The sequence below is a fragment of the Lepidothrix coronata genome, unplaced genomic scaffold, assembly GCF_001604755.1.
Source record: "Lepidothrix coronata isolate B3197 unplaced genomic scaffold, Lepidothrix_coronata-1.0 Scaffold91, whole genome shotgun sequence".
In the NCBI taxonomy this organism is placed as follows: Eukaryota; Metazoa; Chordata; class Aves; order Passeriformes; family Pipridae; genus Lepidothrix; species Lepidothrix coronata.
In genome coordinates this window covers 615,646-638,096 of record NW_016690271.1, presented here as the reverse complement: position 1 = coordinate 638,096, position 22,451 = coordinate 615,646, and the positions used below count along the sequence as shown (strand labels likewise).

The following is a 22,451-nucleotide window of genomic DNA, read 5'->3' as shown; positions in this document are numbered from 1 at the left end:
CGCAGTCCTCTACCATACAGGGAGAGCACGTCCAGCGGGAGCACAAAGCAGGAATGTTTTATTTGTCACTGCTTAGGCACGGCTGGAAAATCCCCAACATGGAGTGTTTACGCTACCAGTGTTTTCACCTCTGTCTCCAGGCGATGGACGTAAACCCTCCCTTCTTCCCCCCATCAAACGGAGCTCCAGCAAGGAGAGGATCTGTCACCCCATCATGGCTCACATCAAGTGGGCAGAGCTCAGACCCTAAATAAGATCCAACCTGTGCTCCAGAAAAAGACAAGCAGCCTTTTCCCTGGAATTCTCTATATATAGCTTTGTAGGATGGGTGTCCTTTGCAGCAGAGTAAGGCAATTTTTAGAACAAAACACCACATATCTACTTATATGTGGATCATTTCCCATTATTTATTTTATTACAGCCATCCTCAGGGACAGATCCTGTAACCAGTTTAGCAGCAACGAAATCGTTATTCAACAGTTTGACAGCGGAAAAAGAACAACAAAGCTGACGACCTCCCTCCCCATGAACCATGAGAACAGAACATAAATACACCACACCCCAGTCAGGGAAATTTTTTCCCAGTCTTTTTCCAAGTTTCATGATTCCTTCGGGTACCTGCTGCAGAGGCAACACGCTGCAGGCTGGAAGGGAGGGACGGAGGGCAGTTGCCTCTGGCACTGCAGAGCAGGTTGGCACAGGGCAGTGTTACCTGGCTTACAACTCCTGCAGCCTCTCCTGGACTGTGGAGTGGTTCCACCAGCTCCTGCAGGACCCTGGAGACACACCAGGTGCCTGCCCAGCACCAGAGCAGCAGCTGCAGCCCCCAGCTCACTGCAGGAGGTTTTTAGCAGAACTGGATCAGCACTGTCCTTGCAGCCAAAGCTGCTGAGTGGTCACCAGGCCTCTCAGCAGTCACTGCTTCCCTCTCCTGACAAAGGACAGGGATCATTCCTGTCCTGGATGGACCAAGGTTTTATGCCAGAGGACTCCAAAAGAGCAAAATTATTTTATTTGCAACATGAGTGAGTCCCTGACTTGTGTGTTGGGGATGTGAGCACCAGCAAAACCAAAGCTGTCAACTGGAGATGGATCTTCCTCCCAGTGGAATAGAGACGTGGCTCTCTTTACCCAGACAGTCTAAATTTTCCAAGAATTCTCAGAAAAGAGTGCAACAAACCACATGGACACTTTTCAGCTACCTCCAACTCTCATCCTCTAAGGACTCCCTGTGTTAGCATTTGACAACCATCCTCACAGTCCAGAAATGCTGTAACACTCCATATCTCACAAATCTGAACTGAAAAAATAAGATTATGTTAAAAGAGGAAGCAAAAAAACCTGCCTTTGCACTCAGATTTAGTAACAGTTCTGTGCCAGCCACAGTCACGTCTTTCTGAGCCTTTGCCTGCTCCTGCCAGGCCCCACTTTTTTTTTGTGCTGCTGAAGCAGATGTGAGGTTGCAAAGCAGAAGTTTTCTTTTAAAATGTCTTCCCCCCCAACTTTATTTTTGTTTTAGTCCCAGAGCAACAAATAATGAAATTTCTTAAAGCCCAAAAGTGAGAGGCAGCCCCAGGAAGAGTCCAGCTGCAAAATGCACCAGCTGCAGCCCTTCAGACCCTGTGCAGCTTGTGGGACTTACAGAAAGCATCTGTTCTTTGTCGGGGCCCTTGGGCTGTCACATTTCCAAGGCTCCCTTTGCGAGCTCCAGAGGCAATGGAAAGTATGTTCAGTTGCAAGTGGGGTCATGAAGAGATGAAGAGAGAGGGAATCAACTGAGGCACGGATACACCTCCCCTTGCTGGCTCCAGCTTCAGAGCAGGCTTTGGAAAAACAGGGGGGGGGGAAATCCAACAGCAAAATAAAATGTGCAAAACATCTGAGGAACAGGAGAGTCTTGACTTCACCTCTGCCCCTGAGGAAAATGGCCCTGTGGGGAATTAAGAGCCACACAAACCAGACATGAAGTGTCTTTGAAGAAAAGTGCACAGATAAGCTGTGAGGTCGATCACTGTGAGGTGGGAAGCACTTGGAGCCTCTGGAGAAGGCACAGGGAGCAGTGGGCAGGCAAAGAGCACCCGTGTGAAGTTTGGAAGCCAAAGGTCCACATTCCTATCCCACCCTGCCAGGAGCCAAGCAACTCTGACCAAAGCACACAGGAGAGCGTTGGAGAATCCCTAACCCTGTGTGGAAAGCACTGGGAGCTGCTGGTGCCTTTCCTTCATGGCATGGCTGGGCCTGCAGAGTCTCTGTGGCTCATACACACAGAGCAGACAGAGGAGAGAAACTGCAGCTGTTCCTTCACTGGTAACTGTGAAAGGTTCCCACCAGAGCCCTGCAGACCCTCCCCATCTGCCCAGGAAGGGGTTCACATGCAGGCGGGTTCTCCTGTCACAAGAGGTAGAAGGGAGAGGACAATTCATCTGTTCATGATTTCTTGTGTAAATGACCAAAGTGTTTCCTGACAAAATATTATGATCTATTAAGTGTGGATCCCAAAATCCTGCTGGGCCTTCAAAGCTATGACCCAGCTTGTAAGTCCTTCCTCTTGCCAGGAAGTGCAGACATCCAAGGAACAAATCCCAGCCAGCCTTCCTGTCCTGTCTGTAACGGGACCAAACCGGGAAGTGGTTCAGCTGGTGAAACCAAAGGGGAGCCTCGTGCACTGGGAGGCCACAGATGATAATCTCCCCAGTGCTGACTCATCCTCACTGCAGAGAGGTGGCAACTCCTCAAAAATCCCCTTTTTTCCACAGCACATCAAAGAGCTGGGCAGCAGCCTCCCACCAACTGGACATGTCTGTTTGCTGCACAGGCCTCTCCCTGCCCATCATCCTTCATCCATGAGCTCAGGAGGCCTGGGACTGGTGGGCTGTGGTGGGATTGGGGAGCACAGGGAATGCCAAGCCCTGTTTCACAGCAGAACATTCTTGATGCAGATCAGAAGACAAAGGTGCATTGCAAGCTTAAGGAAGGGATGTAAAGAGAAGGAGGTTGAGGGAATGGCTGAAGAGGCTGGTTATGTTGGAAGCAAGCTGTCACAGCCCACAGCTTTCCAAAACTACCAGGAAGCAAGATTTCTCTTTTGTTATTTATCAGGACTCCAGACAGGGATGGCAAATCTGATTCTGCATTCTCTGAGATTCTCAAAGTCTCCCTACCACAGCAAAGCACCAAGCACAGCAGTAGATTTATCATATGCCAGATGATCCTTTTGTGCAGTGTGAGCACCTTGCCAAATCTTGGGAACACTTAGGACAAAGCCATAGATGGGAAAAGCAGCTGAAGGCTTCACAAAGCAAGAAAACAACAGGAGCTGGAGAGAGAAAAGTCAGTTAGCACTCAGAGCCCCAATGGGGTGAAGCTGCAGGGGAATTGCCCAGCACAGGGGAAGAGTCCATTTAAATGCAGGAGGAAGTTTTAAAGCAATGCTTCTGTTGCCAGCCATGTGCAGGCAGTGAGGATTAGGATGGTTGTCTCCAAAAGACAAGCCTCCAAGCCTCCTTCAGAGTAGAAATGAGGCAGAGATCTCGAGCTGCATAGTTTATCTCACTGAAGGGAAGGCCAACACCCAGAGTCTGCAGCTTTCCTGGGGGTATCACTATTCCCTGCATGGAAGGTTCATCCAGTGCAGCATCAGCTGCTCAGTGCTCAGATGTGGCTGCACAAACTGACAGGAGGTTGTGAAAAACAAGTTAACTGGCACAGCAGTGAGGGCAGCACAGCACTAGGGGAAATGTCATCAGGAATTAGATAAGGCCTTAGAGTCCACACTGATCAAACCTTCTCCTGCTTTTTGAGAAAGACTGAAACACTAAAAATATATCCAAGGATGAATATTTTCAATGAAGTAAACTTGCTATATTGACAGTTTACAGAAATATCGCGTTATTATATTTAAATATAGTGAAAAGTGAGACAGCTCATTTTTATCTCTTTTCCACAGAGTTTAGGCTGCCCCTCCTGCCTGGGGCAGGGTGCACGTCACAGAAAGCAATGAGGTCCTTGCAAACATTTGCAGCAAGACAGGATGCCAAGACTGCCAAGACTGCCAGGAAGTGTCAACCACACAGTAAGTTTTGGCCTATCAGACTCTCAGAGCCACGAGCAGGATTCTGCTGCTGCTTATTACAGAGACAGAGCAACCTGTGAGAGATGTCTCCAAAATTCACCGTGTGAACTTACAGGTCTGGGAAATCCACATCAGCTTTTGTGCTTTTAAGCAAACGTGCACATTGTGCAAAGGATTTCATTCCAATACTGTAAAATGGGGGTTCTGATGTGGACTGCCCAGGGAGCACTGCAGGTGCTGCCACAGACACCCAGAGCAGCTCTTGCTGACTGCACACTGAGTATTTATCCGCTCGTGCCTCACACCAGCAGCACTTTGCACAGAAGCCAACTCCACCCTGAGAACTTTTCATGACTCTACGACATTTTTTATTCCAAAGCACTTCAGTTCAGTCTCTTGTGACAAAAGAATAAGTCGACCCACTCTTTTCTAGGTCACTGCATCAGCATTATTCCTGTACAGCTCAGGGAGCACTGCCTTCCCAGAGACCACTCCCCACTGCCCCAGGAGCTTGCTCTTGCTCTTGTATCTTTAGACATAGCAGTAAGAAAGTGTCAGGCAGAGAAAGTTGAGTAAAAATAGTTTCTTCAAAGGAAATTAATGATTAAAGTGCATAAAAGTATTTAAAGCCACAGGCTGAACCACAGTCCTCGACAAAATGCACTTTAATACTGATAATGCCTTCAATTCTTCCAGCTGCTATAGGAAGAACTACTCCTTTGGAGATGGGAGCAAGGTTGCAACTCAGAAAACCTGTTAAAGATCTCTGGTTTGTCCCTGCAAAGGCATCATCTCTGTTGCTGATGGCTGGGGCTGCAGGAGTGACTGCTCCTCTGAGGCAGCTGATCTTGGAGGTTTCTGTGGTTCCCGTTTCCACGATCTTGTCTCTGCAGCAGGAGACACAGGAACGGCCCTTCATCAGCAGGAAGCTGACAAAGGGACCCAGTTTAGAAGGGTGAAGGTTTAGGGAACACTCAGCACACACCAGATAATGTTTTAAGCACTGCAACCTCCCCAGTCCTAGAAAACTGGCATCTAGGAAGAACCCGCACTGCAAGGGCAGGAGGTTGTGTTCAAATCCAAGCTCTGCCAGGCTGAACAAAAAATTTCCAGAGAAAGTAACAGCTCTCTGTTCGACACAGAGTTTCATTCCCAGAATGATCTCAGGCAGAATTTGACCAAGTTGTCAGTGTTAATGCCCAGACTCACGCTCTAAAAGCCCTGTGATTTTAACACTTGCAGTACGAGTGGGCCTAAATTTTACCACTTCTGTAAAAAAAGCAGTGTTCCCTGCCCATTTCTACCAGAGGTAAGTAGGAATGGCATCTCCTTTATTCTCACTGTTTGTTCCCAAACCCTGAACAGATCCATACCTACACTAAATCTTTATTTTCTCAGCTCACAAGTGGTACTGTGAGTAAGCAATTTCATAAGCCAGTTGGCCAGTCTAAAATCTCCATTAACGAAGACATAATAACTTGCCAAGAGTAGTTGCTGAGCAGGAAGCTAAAAGGATACTGAAGACCTTTCTTCATGGTTTAATTTACCTTCTGGATTTATTTCTGAATCACTGGTGTTTCCAGGGTCTTCCTTCAGAACTCCCACATCCTTTGCCCAATCTGTCCATTTAATTTCCTCTACTCTGGAGAGACAAAATGCAACAGACACTGATGCATGGAGCACAGCATTTCAACCCAGATCTCACAGTTCCAACCCAGCATCCCAGCCCAGCTCATCCTGCCAATACAATCCTGATGGTTTGGCTGCAGCAGCAGCACCTTACAGAGCTTTTCTTTGAGTAGATCTTCTGTAGCCTAAGCTCCATGAAGTAAAACATCGTCTCTCACTGCATGTTGTAGGTTGTTTGTTTTAAAATACTCCAGTTCCTCCAGTTCAGGTTCTTAATACAAAGGTGACAATGCTGGCAGCTCATTTTAGCTCTCAAACTTTCAGGCTGGCAATCACCAACCAATTTGCATGTACCCAGGAATATGTGGTTGAGTCACTGCTGAGTCAGTGCTGAAATTCTCTGTGGCTGTTCAGGGTTACCAGGCTGTGAATCATGGGATCCCACTGCCTGCTAGGCTGGAGTGTAAAGGATATATCTGTCTTACCTGAAACACCACCTCTCATCTTTCTTATTGAGCCCCACTGACATGAAGCAGCCAGATCTCCTCTTCCCACCCTGGCGCCACAGCCAGGCCTTCTCTATTTCTAGAATAGCAATAGCCCTCTGGAAGAAGAAATCCATGTCAGAGAGAAATCAGGGCATTTACAGAGCCCAGCCCTTCTTTTCAATTATATCTCCCCCAATCAGCAACTACTTTGACTTAGAGAATCACTTTGGAACCCAATCCCAAAGTGCTCCTTCACTTAATGGTACCAGCCAGTTACTCTCTCAAGTTCCTTGTGCACGTGGATCATGCAAAGAGCAAGAGTTGTAAATACATCTAAAAATGATGTCAGGATGTACCACCAGAGTGACAAATTTATATAAAAGACTTATGTAAAGGTTTAGGACAAAAAGACAGGCACTGCCATCTCTGATTTTGTGGGACTCGAGCAGAACTTTGGGCCTCACCTGCAGCTTCCAGACGCTCTTGCTGTAACCAGAAATGTCTGTGACTGTCTCGCTCATGAGGGCGATCAGCATGTTGAGCAGAAGGATGTAAGTGAGGATCACAAAGAGCAGCAGCAGGAGCATGACAAAATATCTGAATCTGGCATGTTCGTGGAAATCCAGGTCACCCATCCCAATGGTGATCTTGAAGAGCTCCAGGGAGACGCTGAGCAGCCCCCCGTACATGGCATGGCTCCCAGTGCTCTCCAGGTGAGCCAGGGACTTGTTCTGGGAGACCGAGGGAGCATCGCCCATCAGAGTGACCAGAGCTGTGAGAAAAACAGAATTCAGGTTCTCCTCAGAAAAACCCACTTCTCGCAGCCCAGCCCACACCGTAACGCTGAGCGAGGGCTCACCCGCAGCAAAGCCGAAGAGGAAGATCATGTAAACCAAGAGGAAACGCAGCAGGTCCCTCATGATGGTCTGAAACACAAATCAGGAGGAAGTGCTGTTCTTTATCTTGCACGAAATCACCAGGATGATCCCCTCTTCTCACACATCATAACCAACCCCCAGGAACAATACTGAAAGCAAGTTGGAAAGTGCTTCTATCCAGTTTAAGAAACTACTCATAGATGTTAAAGTAATTCCTCAGGTAAGTAACATCATTGGTAGCTTAATCTGACAGTACTATATGGACTTATTTATTGTTATGTTTGTATGAAGAGGTTCTTTGAAACAAATCAGTATCCTGTCAGTTCCCCAGTACGGCTGTTTCCAAATTGTTGCAACACACACATCCCTCTCTCTCCCATCTCCATTGGGTTTGCACAAGCAGGGATCAGAATTCTTCCCTGGCACCTCATTTCACCTCTGCTTTGCCTTTCTAGTCCCTGACTCCCCTGTAGACCTGGGAAAACTTCCCAGGCCAAGTCTAACAGTTCCAGGGAACTCACACCAGTTTTCCCTGCTAGTTTTGAGTTGTTTTGTGACAAACAGTGTCAGCTGCTGTCACCTGCCCTATTCAATGAGAGCACACCAGTGGCTTCCTGCAGTTGTACTTGAAGACACTGATCTAATCTCCTGCAATATCTGTACTTCCACAGTCAGGACATCAAGTCCATTTATGGTTTTAATGGTGCTGAGAGGAGGAAAGCAATCACAGCACTCCTGTTAGTTGGTCACACCCAAAAGCTTTTCATGCAGAGGTTTTCCCCCCCAGGCACTGACCTTCTGTATCATGACACTGTAGATCCCAGTGCGCTGGAAGCCCCGGGTGTAATAGAGAGTGTTCACCCACCCCAAAAGCAGGGAGAACACCATCACTGCCACATAGTTTTCTGAGCTGGCACCATACAGGACTGCTGACAGCAGCAATGAGAACGCCTGGATGAAGCTGGAGAAAAGCACAATGACACAGTGACTCACCTCAACAGATCTGATCTCTTCCCATTGCAGATCTGTTCTGTTTTTCAATGAAAAGCAAATTTTAGGAGGCTACAAGGAGCATACAAATGGCAGATAATCAGACAGAGTTTATATGGAATCAGAGAATGGTTTGGGTTGGAAGGGACTTTAAAGATCATCTAGTTCCAGACCTACAAATTGCTGCAGTTTTGTTATAAACTGGTTAATCTCCCAGTGTGGAAACTCTGAACTGCTTGATGTAACTCCCATAACTGATATTAAATGGGAAAGAAAAGGTAACACACAGAACACAGGCCCACATCCAGGCACACACATACACTGATGCACATTCTTCCTCAGAAAACTTGGAAGTTCTTTTCCTTTCAACTAATTCTGAGCCACAGTGACAGTGTGATTGAGAACTTGAGCTCTTTTTCTGACAAATATATGTTCTCTAACTGTGGAATAATTGAGGGTCTGACCTTCACAGACAGACCCTGCCCAGGAAAGTCTGTCACAACAAAGGGTTAGGACCAGAGGTAGAATTGAGCAGGGATGGGAAGAGACAGTGGCAGAGGATCAATGTTTCCTGCTCACCACCTCTCTAGCAACGTTAGAGACACACAGCAGAGAACCAATTCCACCAAACTTTCACTGTGCAAAACCCCTGCAGGGACATACATCAGGATCTCGATGCAGCTGTCAGAGCACATGGTCTTCAGGGACTGGCGTCTCCTCCTCAAGTACAGACTCTGGGAGAGAAAAATCAATGGGAGCCATTCATCAGAACCAGAGCTGGTTAGAGAGTGATCACACACAGCCTAGGGCTCGGGGGAAAGCTTTGCTCCGTGAGCTTTTCTTCATGCTTTCATCTCCAAGATCCCAAATTTCAGTTAGTCATACTTCTAAGACGAAAAAAGGCCTTACTTATAAAGGGCAAGGATAAACAAGGGCTGAATCATGGCTCAGCCCCATGTCCTTATTAATAGACTGCATTAAATGCCAGGGATGCATTTTAATCATAGAAGTCTCTCAGAATTATTTGCTGTTGTCAAACCATGATTCCTCTTGCCCAGCAACCTGGCTTGTGCCACCCCTGTCACTGCTAGATCCCACTGACACTGCATGTCCCAGAGCAGAATTCCCTCCTGCCATCCACTCCTGCACATCCTGATATGAGGAGAACTGAATCTGCTGCCTCCATGTCAGTGACAGTTCCTATTTTTTTTTTTTTGCTTTCTTACAATGAAACTAGACCAGAGACCCCCATACCTGAGCGAAGATCAGATAAATGCCTCCTAGCAAGATAATGATCAGTCCAGAGACCCACAGGAAGCCTCCAGCTGTGAATTCCACTGGAAATGAAGGCTGCAAGATAAAAACAAAACCACCCAAACTTGTGAATACAGGCAGAGGCAGTGATGATAACCACACACAACCTTTTAAAGTCTGTTCCATCCATCCAGGCCTTTCCAGATAAAAGAGTGGACCCACCTTTACCCGTAAGGGCTGATAGTAGGCTATGGCTGTAAAGATGATCATGAATGACAAGTACGAGACAAAACTGAAGTAGAATCTCTTGGAAGCAAAAGTTTCCCATTTTTGCTGAAGCAGTTTGTTCAGTGGCTCCAAAACCACCATCTTGTACCGGTTCTATGGGGAAACAAACAGCAAAAAAGGACCTGTGTGTCAACAGCAGAGAAAATTCAGCAGAGGATTGTCTTTTTCAGTGTTGGAGCTCAGTGGCTCCAGTTGGGGAACCACTAAGGGTTTACTCAGTCAGGCCTTGCAGTATGAAAGAAATCAACAACCCCATAACAAGATGGCTTGGCTTCATCAAAGTATTTGGACACACCCAGACTTAGATAACCAAAGGACCAAAAATTTCTCTCAAATTATAGGCGATCAGAGGCAGGTCAAGCAGACTCTAAATAATAAAATCTGCAAACCTTCCCATCATGCATTTCTTTCTCAGAAAAATTATCATCAGGAACACCACATTGACTCGAAGTGATTTGCACAATTACACAGCAACACCGTCGAAGGACAGCGCCAAGGTGCTGCTGTGTGACCTCCAGCGAAGCCCTCACCGGGGTGTCGCTGCTGTAGGCCAGGATCTCCAGCACAGAGTTCTCCTCGAAGCTGTCCAAGGAGGACAGGTCATAGAGGGACACGTGGATGGGGCCGTAGGTCCACTCCGTGAACTTGCGGGACAGGTGCCGGTACACGGGGTCCTTGATCTCCCTCTGGATGATGTGCCTGAAGATCTGAAGAGAAACCAGGGGCACAGGAAAACATGCATGTGATGAAGGTGCAGAAGGACAGAGCTGTACCCAAACCACCTTCCCCCGCAGCACACCTGGATTTGTGCCCTACAAGCCTGGACACACCAGACACCAGGATTTGGCTAAAAGCAGGCAACAAACTACATCTTGTATCTGCTCTCCCAGGAGTAGAACCAGATTCAGTCCAGACCAGCTGTCCTGGGTGGGACAGAGAGCAGCAGCCAACTGAGGCTCTGCAGGACACTGAGTGACCTGGAGGTGACCTCCTTGACCCCTGTCAGCAGCGTTACCATGGGTTGGGTGCAAGATGCTCCTCCCTCAAACCCCACTGCTGCACTGAGGGTGCACGTTACACTCTCCCTTGTTCCTCATCAACCCCAGGGATTCCCTCTGGTTGTCTTTACCTCCACTTTGCCTGTCTTGGCAGCGAGCTGCAGAGGATTTAACCCATCATAATTCACTATCTCCTCCAGTTTACACGTTGGGTCAAGCTTCACACCTGCCTTCAGGATCTCAACATACGTTGTGCTCACAAACTTGGTGTTCTCCTCAGTGTCATCTGCAATCATCACCAGGGCATGGAGGACTGTGTTGCCCTGTGTGTCCTGCTCCTGGAGCCTGGCTTTCTGGTGGGGATTGTTTAGGAGATAGTCCACCACATCAAGCTGGTTGGTACAAGCAGCCAAGGAGAGGGGAAGTTCACCTGAAGAGATCAGGACACAGTATTTGGAGACAAAGCAGAAAGAGGCAAAAAATAATTAAATTTTGAAAAAAAGCAATTCTAGGAAAATATATTGAGCCTAGAGTTTTATCACTGGAACACAGAACAAGTTTTTTTTCAGTGTCTCTAGATTCAGAAAGTGTTTTGCAGTAAACAATTACTCTTTCTTTCTGGGGGCAGCTGAAACACTTTCCCAGACCTCTAATTTGGCTGACCTAACCAAGTATTGGTCTCTATCTGAAACCCCTCAGGTGGGATTAAATACATAAAACCAAAGATGATGGCAAATACTAATTGGACACCCCAGATGTGAAAGGATCCTGCCATTCAAGTAAGTCAAGGTCTTGATTAAAGGACACTGGAGATGGCAACTCATGCACAGATGGGCAAACCCAACTAGAATTAATTAGTGATGTCACATACAGTAGGGCAATAAAGAAAGGGAAGGAACATGTTGCACACTGACTCACCAAAATAAAAGTAAACTCCTTCTTTCTTCTTCCTGAAGAATTCCCCGTAGGCTCTGGCATGGACATCAGCTCCATTCTCTACCAGCAGCTTCACTAAAGGGAGGCTCCTTTTCTCTATGGCAATGTGCAGGGCTGTCTGGCCTGAGGAAACAGCAAAACCTGTCACCCCGTGCCCCTCTCAGAGGGGACAGGACAGGACTTGAGCAAAAGCTGCACGTTCTGCACAGCAAGAACAGGGGCAGGGCTGGGGGGCAGCTCAGGACTTCCAACAACAGTCCTTGGAATATTGCAGGCTCTGAGGCAGAAGATAAGCCTCAAAACTATCCAAAATTCAACACAAGACCAGGCAATTACCCCTGCCTGGCACTGAGATCCCAAGCAGCCACAAGAGGATTAAGACAACCATACTTGTACGTGACCGTGCTGCACATTTGCTATTGAAAGCACAACCCAAACAGCAGAACTCATTTAAAAATGATGTATTATTTCTTTCTCATTTTTAGAATTGCTTTTTATGCTTTCCCAAGCAAATCCTCTCATTTCTTGGGTTATTAAACATGTACCATTTCTGTTTTACAGACCAAGAACAAAGTTGGCAGCAGGGTATAATTCAAGGCCGAAGAAGATGCAGCAGCAGAATCAGAAAACAAAAGGTGAGTAGGCTGTTGCTGTAACTGCACCATAACTCTGGATCTGCAGTGCTGAATAAGCTCCAGTTCCCCTCCTTTTCCTTGTGCCTGCACATCTCACCTGTCTAATGGGGAAGCTGCTCTGCCACAGCACCACAACACAAACCTTACCTCTGTAGTAGCAGTCAGAGCACGACACATTGACAAGTGGCCTGGGATTCCGTGTCTTTTGGTCTATTTGCAGCAAGACTGCTATTGTGTCATTCTTTCCATTTTTTAAGTTCAACAGGGCTTTCATTAAGCAGGTCTTCCCAGTCTTTGCATCTGGTAGAAAGAGAGTACTGAATGGGTTGTGTGTGTACTTTGCACACAGCTGTATTACTTGATTCAGAACTTAAATTGCTCTGTAGGACCAAAGACAATCATTATTTTAAAGGTTTTTATCAGTATTTTTAGTCTGCACTAGAGGCAAAACCCTTAGTATATATTTAATTAATGGCCTTCTCCATCCTCAGGTGAACACTAGAAAATAAAAGAAAGGACAGAAGGTTGGGCAAAGCAAATAACCAACTATGAGCCGATTCCCCTGCTAAGCCTGTTCATGGAATACTGAGCAGGAATCTACCTGTGTATTCAGAATCCGTGAGAAATTTGGAGGTTCTCCTTAAGTACTCGAACAAACCATCCAGTGCCTCGGGGGTGCCCCTGGTGACTGCGCTGAACAGACGGTCCCTGTCAAAGCGATTTGGGTCCTTTGGGCTGTAGGAAAAGTGCCAAGTGTTAGGAAGGTCTGGAGAGCAGAGACAGGAGCGTGCCCTGAGTCCTAGTGGGACAGTGTAGGAAAGGAGGGAGGGAGGAAAGTTTGTCAGAAAAAAAAAAAAAACAAGTATTTTATTTTTGAGTCGAGGGAAAAATAGAGACTGTTATTTCCCAGAATTCTCTTAAGTGGCTGCTCTTTCCATCAGTTGGAGCTCTTCCCAGATCCAGTCTGATGTGCAACCCTGGCACACATCCAGAGCACAAAGAGAAGCCTAAGATAGCTGCAGGACCAGAGTCAGGCCCATCACATGGTGGAAGCACTCTGTGAGCTGGTTTACATCCCTCCCTGGCAAGAACAGCTCAGCTGGACAGAGCTCCATGAGAAGCTGCTCTGACACCCAACGTGGCTTATTTGTGTTAGCTCAGATCTACCCAAAATACACCTCAACACGTGGGCACCTTCCAGGGGCAGCAGCAGAGGCCTAATAGACCCCCTTTCTGCTTTTAATGCCCTCCTACCAGATGCCTGCAATATTCCTACGTTGCCACTTTTAGTTTAGACTTGGTAAAGTCTATAGGCCCCTATACAGGGCAGGGATCAGTACAGATCACCCAGATCACCCCCTTCAAACACCCAACAGTTACTCACTTGCTGACGAGTCCTGGCCGATAATTCAGATTAACCTTGATTTTAGGAGCAAAATCACTGCTCTCCTTCTGGTAAGGTGTCTCCAGGGGTCGTGGCTCTCCTTTCTTTCCAGGTCCGGATCTTTCTTCCTTTTTACTGGGTGCAGGTTTATCTTCCTGGACACTGTCATCGGTTTCTAGCAATCCTATGAACCTGTTCCTCTGACCCGGGCCCGGCTGCCCGTTGGTGAAGTTATCCATTTCTAGGAAAGATGGTCTTGCAGGTCAGCAAAGACGTTCCCTGCTGGGGGACTAAACCTGTGAGGGATGGGAAGAATCATTAACAGTTTGATCACAAACCCAGAATGTGTTCAATGTGACACAGAGGAAAGCAAGTGCCCAGGTCCAGTGTTCTACAGTTGACTGTGGGTCCCTTGAGAGGGAGATTGAGTAAAACTCTGCACAGTAGCAGCATTTGAATAAAGGATCAGGGTCTTGAACAGAGTTCCACTGGAGAAGTTCAAAAGCAGCTCACGAAATACAGGCTGCAAACTTGTCTGCAGCACATCTGAACCCCCTTGGTGAGATGACCTCACCTGTTGGCAGCAGCACAGGTCCCTTACATAAAAGGCAAGGAAAGTGGCTCTTTAGGAGACTATGATCATTGTTCTTGTCTCAGTGCAACCAACACAGGCTGGTCACCAAGTGGCCAAAATGATAAGATTCACTGTAGGCCTTCTTTGGAACAGTGATAAGTTTGTTCATGTTCCCCATTGAGGAGCATTACACTATTTATACAGGGAAAACACGTGCACAAATTGTATTTCCCTCATGCATCCTGACATTTCATCCTGGGGCAAAATGAGTGGGGTCTCCCCCAATATTTGGAGCTGTTGGCTCTCCATGAGAGCACAGGCTCTGAACTCCCAGCTCCACGGCACAGGCAAACACACTGCCCAGCTGCCCTGGGGACACTCCCAGCCCTGGGAGCCTGCACAGAGCACGGCTTGACCCAAACCTGCTGCACAGAGAGCACCAGTCTCAGCAGAGCACCCAGCCAGCCCCCTTCTCTCATCTAATACATCCTGAACTCCTTTCTGACTCTTTTAAGACATCTCTTCGCATATATCTGGATATATCTCAGACCACACCCAACACATACTGACTGAAGTCAGTGTGACTGCAGATTCACACAGTTTGCAATTAAACATCCACAATGACCAACCTGCGGTGGAGCTTTTGTTAATAACTCTGTCTCCTTCCCATGCACTCCCTCCAAATGGTTAACAGGTTTTCTCTGAGGAGAAATCTCCCTTGCTGGGACTACAGCCAGACTCCATAGCCTGTACCAGCAAAGAGGTAAATGGACACAGCATAAGCAATTTGGCTTAGATCAGGGTGTGCAGAAACACAGTTCTTAGGCAGAAAACAGCCACAAAGCATCTTTATGCGGCTCACAGCAAGAAATCCAAGGGCTGATTTCAAGACAAACGTTTATGATAATTCAGACATTCAGTTTAGTCTGCGCTCTAATGACAAACATTCCTCTGCACTCACAGGCAAACACCCCATAATGCTGTTTCAGACTCACTTCCTTCCCCAGAACACTTACTGGTACGTTTGCTGATCCTTCAGAGGGCTATTTGTACTTCCATAATAGTTTGCTTGTGCTTTTCTGTCTTCCTTTCCCCCAAATCATTTCTCAGCTGCAGTTTCCATCTCTCCGCAGCGCTTGGGAGAGTTATTTATTGTCAGTCTTGTACAGACAGACCGGCTGGTTTAAAAGCAAGAGCAAAATGGTCCCGTAAAAAGGACCCTACACACACTTGGGGCGTCCCTGGGAAACACAGGGAGCACTCTCTGCTTGCCAGCTCAGCTTCCACTTCTCCACTCAAGAACTGAGTTATTTCTTTCTGAGACCCCACCAAGCCGTTTTGAGAAGTGCAGCACCAAGCCCTGCTGTCAGAACAGGAAGAGCACAGCACTTACCCCAAGTTGTTGCAAGCTCCACCCAAGAACAGATCTGACAAGGAGTCCCAACAGAGCCTTCAGAGGGTAAATGATCTCTCAGTAGAAACCAAGTCCAATACCAACAAGTGTTAATAAGCATGAAAGCAGACCCAAAATTATTTACATCCATGGGTGAGAGTCCTCCTCTTCTGCAGAGAAGACCATATTCATGTTAGCAGTCTGCTAATGGCACAGCGTTGAACTCCTGGCTGGTGATGGTCCATGAGAGAATCCAAGGAATAGTCACAGATTCCTGTTATTTACTCAACTGTATGGCTTTTTGCAAAGTGAAGGAGGGCTTGCACAGGAAATGACTAGATAGATTTCTCAGTAAAAGGGAGAGCCAATGAGTGCAGTGCTCTTATATGGGAAAGCTGCCTGGCTATTGCAAATTCAGAATGCTTAACCCCTGCCTGCACATATAGAGCCAATGCCTCGTGGCTCCCAACCACAGCCCTCTCACAGCTCAGGGGATGAGGTGGATTTGCCCCTGGCAGTGCCAGAGCCCGTGGTGCAGTTGTGAGGTTTGCCACAGGCTCCCTCAGTCAGCCCCAGGACAAGCAAAAGTGCCTGGAAACAGCTGAGCTCAACTGTTCCTGTGGGAAGCCAGATCTCCTCACACAACTTCACACCCCCCAGTTACGAGGCAGCATAAACTGTGTAAATGTGACCCTACAAAATCAGCTGCTCCTCACGAGCACAGGGAACTGCACAAAGCAGCCCCAGTTCAGAAACATTCAGGCCACTGGTCACTTAATTTGCCTCTTGTGCTCATTTCTTAATGGGCTGGTTCTCCAAAGGAGTGCAAATCTTGGGAGAGGCTTCTCCTGGGAGCACGGACTGGCCACCCCTACAACTGACTGTCCTTGGGACCATGCACACACCCCAATATTGCTTCACTTACCACTCACAAAACAGGACCCCTGAGAGACAGAGGACATCAACCCACACCACGTGTTTTAGTTCTTTCTCTCCCTCTCTGAACAGCCCCGAGGAGGCAGCAAGATCATTTCCCACAGCACCAGCACAGGATGACATCCAGCACCCACTGCCTCAACAGCCTTCCCCAGGGGATGCTGCTGCAAGGATTCTCACCTGTACTCTTGATGCTTTACAAAGCCATTTATGTGGTCTAGAGCCCAACTAGAGAATCTTATTAACCAACAAAATGGTAAAAAGCTCTTCTAATCCACACCTTGACAGCAGGGGCACCTTCCAGGGTAAATCCCAAGAGTTTAGTTAACCACTGGTCCTAAAACATCGAGAAGGGGTGTCACATCATGACACACTGAACTCTGGCTGTGGCTTTCTTCTTCCAGACCCACCACGAGCCAAATGAGAGCCTAAAGCAATCCCCATCCCACAGGACTGCAGGATGCTGTGACACTTCCTGGAATGTGGTCGTCACCCATAGAAACATTCCCAGATGGCTTCGACTTTGAGTCAGATGCAGGCTGTGAGATGACCTTCCTATAAATACATCCATTAAATGCCAGGGTGCCTTTTCCTCCTCATGGTCTTGCATGAGATTACAAGCTTATTTCTCAGATTCCTGTGTTTCAAAATGAAGCTGATCCAGGAACAACACAAAGCTGTTTCTTCTTTCCATGATGATTTCTTAATGATTCATTAAGACCCACAGAACAGCCTATAAAGAACAAACAGATAAATCCAAGACAAGATCTCGTCTCTCTTACCCCTTTCTCATTCCAGCCTTGCACTGATTTAGCTCAGTTTGCTTTAGTTGTGTTACATCTAATTTACTGTGATATCAACAGAGATTCAGGCCCGGGAGTTTAGCTCAGACTAATGGGTTTAAATCCTCCTGGGCTTGTCCCCCAGCTTTCATTGGAGGCATCCCACCACTGCAGCCAAGGAATGAAATCAGCCCACAAAAGTACATCACAGCAGAGCTCTCTCTGCACATCTGGTTTTAATAACTCACATGGAGGGAGGAGAATGTGCAATTTGCTGGGAAAGGAATCGCTGCCAGCTGAGAGTTCACCACGGCCAGACAGATCCATGGAGCTGCTGGGGAGCTCAGGAACACTGGGATGGGCAGACACACACACAAACACTGGGATGGGCACACACGTGTGCTCAGAGGAAACACTTGCACTTCCATTTGAGAGAAGGGAGAAGCAAAGTAGAAAGAAATCACAAAATCTGCCCAAATGTGTCCTTGGCAGTGACAGCATCCAAGGTCAATGATGGGGTTGTGTCACTGCTGAGCTGGAGATGATGCTCAACAAGCATCTGGCCACCAAAATCCAAAATCCTGAGAGCTGTGAGGACTCAGGAGGAAGCCATACAGAGCAGGATGCAGGGAGAATAAAAGCAGCAATTTAATTTCACCTGTCTGCCAGCCTGAATTGTACTGAAGCAGCACGTGATCCTCTTGCTTTTTGAGGCTTTTATGTGTGGGAGCAAGAAGGAATCCCACAGTTGGTCAGTACTTATTTTACTGAGGAAAATGTGTCTGTTGGTGCTGAGTTCCTCCTGACAAGAGAGACATGTTCTGTGGAAACCTTCAATCTGGGAAGAGAGAAGTCAAACTCCTAAGCGAAATTTTAAGTAAATACATTATTTTTCATTTAATAATATTATCAATCACATTCATAATTATGGTTATAGATTATATATGAGGAAGCACAGTAATTCATGGCAGGAAAAGTAATGACTGGAACCTGCTTAAACAGAAGGCAAAAGGAAGCACGAGGAACATGGTGTTCCACAGAAACAAGCACATTTTCTAAAATACAGATTCTCTGTTCACCAAAGTTCCCATTTTGACCAAATACTGGAAAATATAACAGTCTTATGATTAATATCGTGTTTTCTGCATACAGAAAATAGAAGTTCAAAGTCACTTACATGTGTGTGTAATTTAGTTACAGGATTGATCTGTGGCCACTCTCAGGTGTAGCAGCTCAAAATCATCCTCACGAGGGAGGGAAGCCTGTAATAACAACATGCAAGAGTGGAGCATTAAAATTCTCTTAAAAACGACAGGTAAGGCAGCAAAAGCCACGTGGTTAAGAAACAATTGTTTCTTTTAAAGGTGTACTTTCACACTTGGGGAAATGTCAAGTGTTTTTGCAAGGCCTGACCATTTTTTCCATGCAACTGTTATGTAAAACCCACACTGAAGTGACGAATTTTAAGCAGCTTAATTTGTTAGTTACCCAGATGGAATCCTGTACCTCTAGGGACACCAGCCAGTGCCCAATCTAAAATATAAATATTCTTAAACATAATCCCTTGTCAGGACTTGTCTGATAGCCCAGGGGACTCAATTCATCTACGTGACAGTATTTCTGTAACTGCCAGTCCCACGTCATAACATCTAAAGGCTCCAATCTATACACTCCTCAGGCCTTTGAAGGAACATTCCAGCTCTCTTATTCCTAAAATGGAAGTATCTTTCTACTTGATGTATCCCTTTCTGTAGGATCACAGCCTGTAGGAATGCTCTGCTGACAATCAAACAGCAGCAAAATAGGCAGTCTAGCGGTGATGTTGGAAAATAACCCGTTTGTGGAGGAACAGTGACATCCAGTGGCCACCGAGTAAACCTGAATTCCTGCTGCTTTCGAAACAGCCTCCATGGGAAATAGCCAAAAAAAAAAAAAAAAAAAGGAGAAACAGTTGCAGGCACACACTTGTGAGAATTAGTGCCATTCACTTACCCTTTGTATCAAAATAGTTAACAGAAACTCATCTAATTTAAAAACTTACATTCCAAACAAGGCTGGTTTGGATGATGCAGCAATATTTCACACTCATAAAACCAGGCAGCCAAGGATCTTTGAACAGAGCCTTTGGAATTGTGGGACATGGCTGCAGAAATACTGAGGAATTTATTCCCAATGCTTATCTGCCTTAACCCTCACTTGCCCTATATGGGGCAGTTGCTAACAGAGCAAAACACCAAATGTATCCAAACCCCCATATAATGGGTTATCTGTCTTTTTATGGATATAGGTAATTGTTTTAAAGCACAGAAGACAAAACCCCTGAAGTCTTGGCTGAAGGGGTTTGTTGTTGTTTGGTTTTTTGTTTGTTTTCTTTTGTTTGTTTGGTTTGGGGGTTTTTTTGAGAGATCAGGCTAGAAATTAACTGGAGCAATAAGAAAAAAACGAAATGCCAGTCATAAAGCTCAGCTTGCAGCAGGATTAAAAGATAATATCAGAATCTGTTGTCAGTCTGTGGGAGCATTAGGATCGTTCTCACACCTGGATGCATTCCTGTGTCACCTGCTCCAGGGGACCCTGCCTTGGCAGGGGGTTGGACTGGGTGATCTCCAGAGGTTCCACCCAACCCTAACATTTCTGTGATACAGTCTGGCTAAAACCTATTAAATTCTTATTTTAGTTATGAATAGTTGTCTCTAAGTAGATTTCTGAGGTACCACCACATTGTAAGAATAAAAAAAACGTATCTTAACATCAATCATTCATATTGCCTGATCTCTTATTTCGCCTTTTGTTAATAACTTCAGTGTAATTAATGCATGTTATGCAAATTTATATTCACATTTCCTTGTATTTTCTATAAAATTCCCTAAGTCACATAAAATTTAAGATAAATTGCATTTTTTTTTTTATTAACAAAAGTCCCTGCAGTCACCTCTTCACCCCCATGACTGTTATCCCTCCGTCAGCTGAGGATCAGCAGCCTCAGTAACACAGCTCCTGCAAGGACACAGAATTCCAGCACTGGTGTCCCCATGTCCTCAGTGATCCATTCCCTAAATCCAGCTCCACACCTCACTCAGGTACTGCTGCAACACTACAGCACCTGAGGACTTCACTCCTTGTACCCTGGCTCTAAGGATGAGCTGCTCTGTGCCATTCCTAGTGAGCCAAAAGCAGAGCTCAGTAGCTCCCAGCACAAACCTCACCTGAGGAAAGAAATCTTCCTGCAGGGCTGGGGAAAGCTGAGCAGTGTCTGCAGCAGTTACCAGGCAGCACAGCTTCCTTATCAGATGGACTTGAGAAGGACCTTTATGAGCCAGAGAACATAAAGCAACCAGTTTTACCATGGAGCAAATCAGCAGCAGGAAAAGATAAGGAATGTAAATTTACTGAGTGCTGAATCTCCTCTGGACTATGACCTGCTCAGAGACTGTATAACAGAGAGCAGGACTATGGACACCCTGTTGGAGTGAGTCAGGGAATGGCTGGTGCTGGAGGTCACCTTGTCCAGCCCCCTTCTCAACCAGGGCCACCCAAAATTGGTTGCCCAGAATTATTTCCATGGGTTTTGCCCATGACTTTTTAGTATCTCACAGGAAGGTGCCTGTGGGCAACTGGCCCAGGTGGCTCAACTGCACAAAGCAGAAAATCAAAGGCAAAATCACAGGAAAACTTAAACCAAGGAAGGTATCTCCTGTGGTAGAGATGAGTGCTGACAGAACTTTACACTTCTGCTAGCACAGCTATGTGCAGCACACAGGGAAGCAAACTTCGCTCCTAAAACCCCAAATATCCTATCAGGGCTATAACCACATCAAATTTAGCTACCATGTGCAGTTTTCTAAGAAAACAGCAACTTCTTGGCCTAACTTTGTGTTAAGTGCAACACTTACCACACTCAGCGAAGTTACACCAAAAGCTGAAATTCAAGAGGAGCACTTTCACAGCAGCACTACTGCGGACAAAAAAGTTGACCAAGACAGTGCATAAATCAGGGTTATCAGGGAATCACTGTGCACTGTGCAGATGAGGCCAAGCCTCCCCCTTCAAGATAAGTAGCTGACAAAAGTTAGCAGGTGAAGACACTGATAGGAACCATCCTTCAAACCTGGGTAGTTTCTGTGGAAGGGCACATGGATAATTTCATCCACCTTTTAAGACCCAGTTGACAGCCCAAGCCCCCCTCTTTGGGTGAGTTTTCTTAACTCAGCCCCCCAAAAATAAAACAAACCTCCCTCCCCACCCCAAACAAATAAGGAGACAATCCAGATTTTAGTGGAACTCCCTCTCTTTCAGCACTAAATGACTGCAAAACTTATACTTAAATCAGGCAGTTGTTATACTGCTAAGTCACATTTAATAATTAAAAAGAAGTTTCAGTAGGCCCAGTGAAGGGCACCTTCCCACCCACCATAAGGCAACTCCCAGTGCCAGTAATTCCCCCCCCAGATCATCACCCTTCCCACCCACCTCTCAGGACTAGCTGAGAAACACACAAGTTTATAACTTGCAGCAAAACCCACCCTGCTGGAATGACCAGCACACTCCTTTATTCACTTCGTGGCTTTTTGGGGTCTTTAAGGAACTTATCCCAACTAGAAACATTAAACTCTAAGAATAAGAAACAACATGGTATTAGCACTTAATTTAAGATTTTAATCCAGATCCATTTTAACCACAAGGTTGGTCCTCATCATACATGCAGAGAAGCTTAAACTGCCATGGAAGGAAAGCAAAGCATTTAATACACCAGTTTTACTTACTTGCTTGAACTGAGACAGACTACAGGTTTTAATGTGCAACAGAAAACTTTATTAGCATTTCAACAGACAGTTGTTCAGCAGTTACTCAAGCTTGCATTAACCTTGCATTAACTTATATTAAGACATTAAAAGAACTACAGTGCAAACATAAGTGCCACTGGCAATCCTGTTGTCAAGCAAGATGCACAACTTAACAGCCCCCCCTGAGGCGCAGCACGAGGTGGAGGGTGGATTCTTTCTGGATGTTGTAGTCGGACAGGGTGCGACCATCTTCCAGCTGCTTGCCAGCAAAAATCAGCCTCTGCTGGTCTGGGGGAATGCCTTCCTTGTCCTGGATCTTGGCCTTCACATTCTCGATGGTGTCACTGGGCTCAACCTCGAGAGTGATGGTCTTGCCAGTCAGGGTCTTCACAAAGATCTGCATCCCACCCCTGAGGCGCAGCACCAGGTG

General features: G+C 46.4%; 2 protein-coding genes across 7 annotated transcripts; both read right to left on the bottom strand.

Annotated features, from left to right (window-relative positions):
* Nucleotides 1-4,422: 4,422 nt before the first annotated feature.
* On the bottom strand, nt 4,423-18,502 carry TRPV2 (transient receptor potential cation channel subfamily V member 2). Of its 6 annotated transcripts, none has more exons than XM_017821597.1 (20): nt 18,415-18,502; nt 17,896-18,075; nt 15,520-17,188; nt 15,143-15,304; nt 14,756-14,873; nt 13,553-13,848; nt 12,770-12,903; nt 12,316-12,468; nt 11,516-11,656; nt 10,729-11,027; nt 10,130-10,306; nt 9,534-9,692; nt 9,312-9,407; nt 8,721-8,791; nt 7,863-8,028; nt 7,049-7,115; nt 6,654-6,961; nt 6,187-6,305; nt 5,620-5,714; nt 4,423-4,959 (listed from the first exon to the last, which is right to left on the bottom strand). In XM_017821597.1, exons 6-20 carry the CDS (start codon nt 13,789-13,791, stop codon nt 4,829-4,831), a joined length of 2,355 nt encoding a protein of 784 aa, XP_017677086.1. In that variant the 5' UTR covers nt 13,792-13,848; nt 14,756-14,873; nt 15,143-15,304; nt 15,520-17,188; nt 17,896-18,075; nt 18,415-18,502; the 3' UTR covers nt 4,423-4,828. The 6 variants fall into 6 exon arrangements, with proteins under 6 accessions (XP_017677086.1, XP_017677088.1, XP_017677089.1 ...); XM_017821599.1 differs by having other exon boundaries at nt 15,143-15,689; nt 16,445-17,188; XM_017821600.1 differs by having other exon boundaries at nt 15,143-15,689; nt 16,636-17,188.
* Nucleotides 18,503-21,872: 3,370 nt separating this feature from the next.
* On the bottom strand, nt 21,873-22,445 carry LOC108500571 (ubiquitin). The gene has a single exon (XM_017821603.1). It carries the CDS (start codon nt 22,422-22,424, stop codon nt 22,191-22,193), a length of 234 nt encoding a protein of 77 aa, XP_017677092.1. The 5' UTR covers nt 22,425-22,445; the 3' UTR covers nt 21,873-22,190.
* Nucleotides 22,446-22,451: the final 6 nt, after the last annotated feature.

What these genes read in the sequence shown, in the direction of transcription:
- TRPV2 (XM_017821597.1), bottom strand. Translation starts at nt 13,791, where the DNA reads ATGGATAACTTCACCAACGGGCAGCCGGGCCCGGGTCAGAGGAACAGG. An exon ending in CGGCCAGGACTCGTCAGCAA is followed by an intron (nt 12,904 to 13,552) that starts GTGAGTAACTGT and finishes CTTTTCCTACAG; the next exon opens with CCCAAAGGACCCAAATCGCT. An exon ending in TTTATCTGATCTTCGCTCAG is followed by an intron (nt 8,792 to 9,311) that starts GTATGGGGGTCT and finishes TTTCTCTCCCAG; the next exon opens with AGTCTGTACTTGAGGAGGAG.
- LOC108500571 (XM_017821603.1), bottom strand. Translation starts at nt 22,424, where the DNA reads ATGCAGATCTTTGTGAAGACCCTGACTGGCAAGACCATCACTCTCGAG.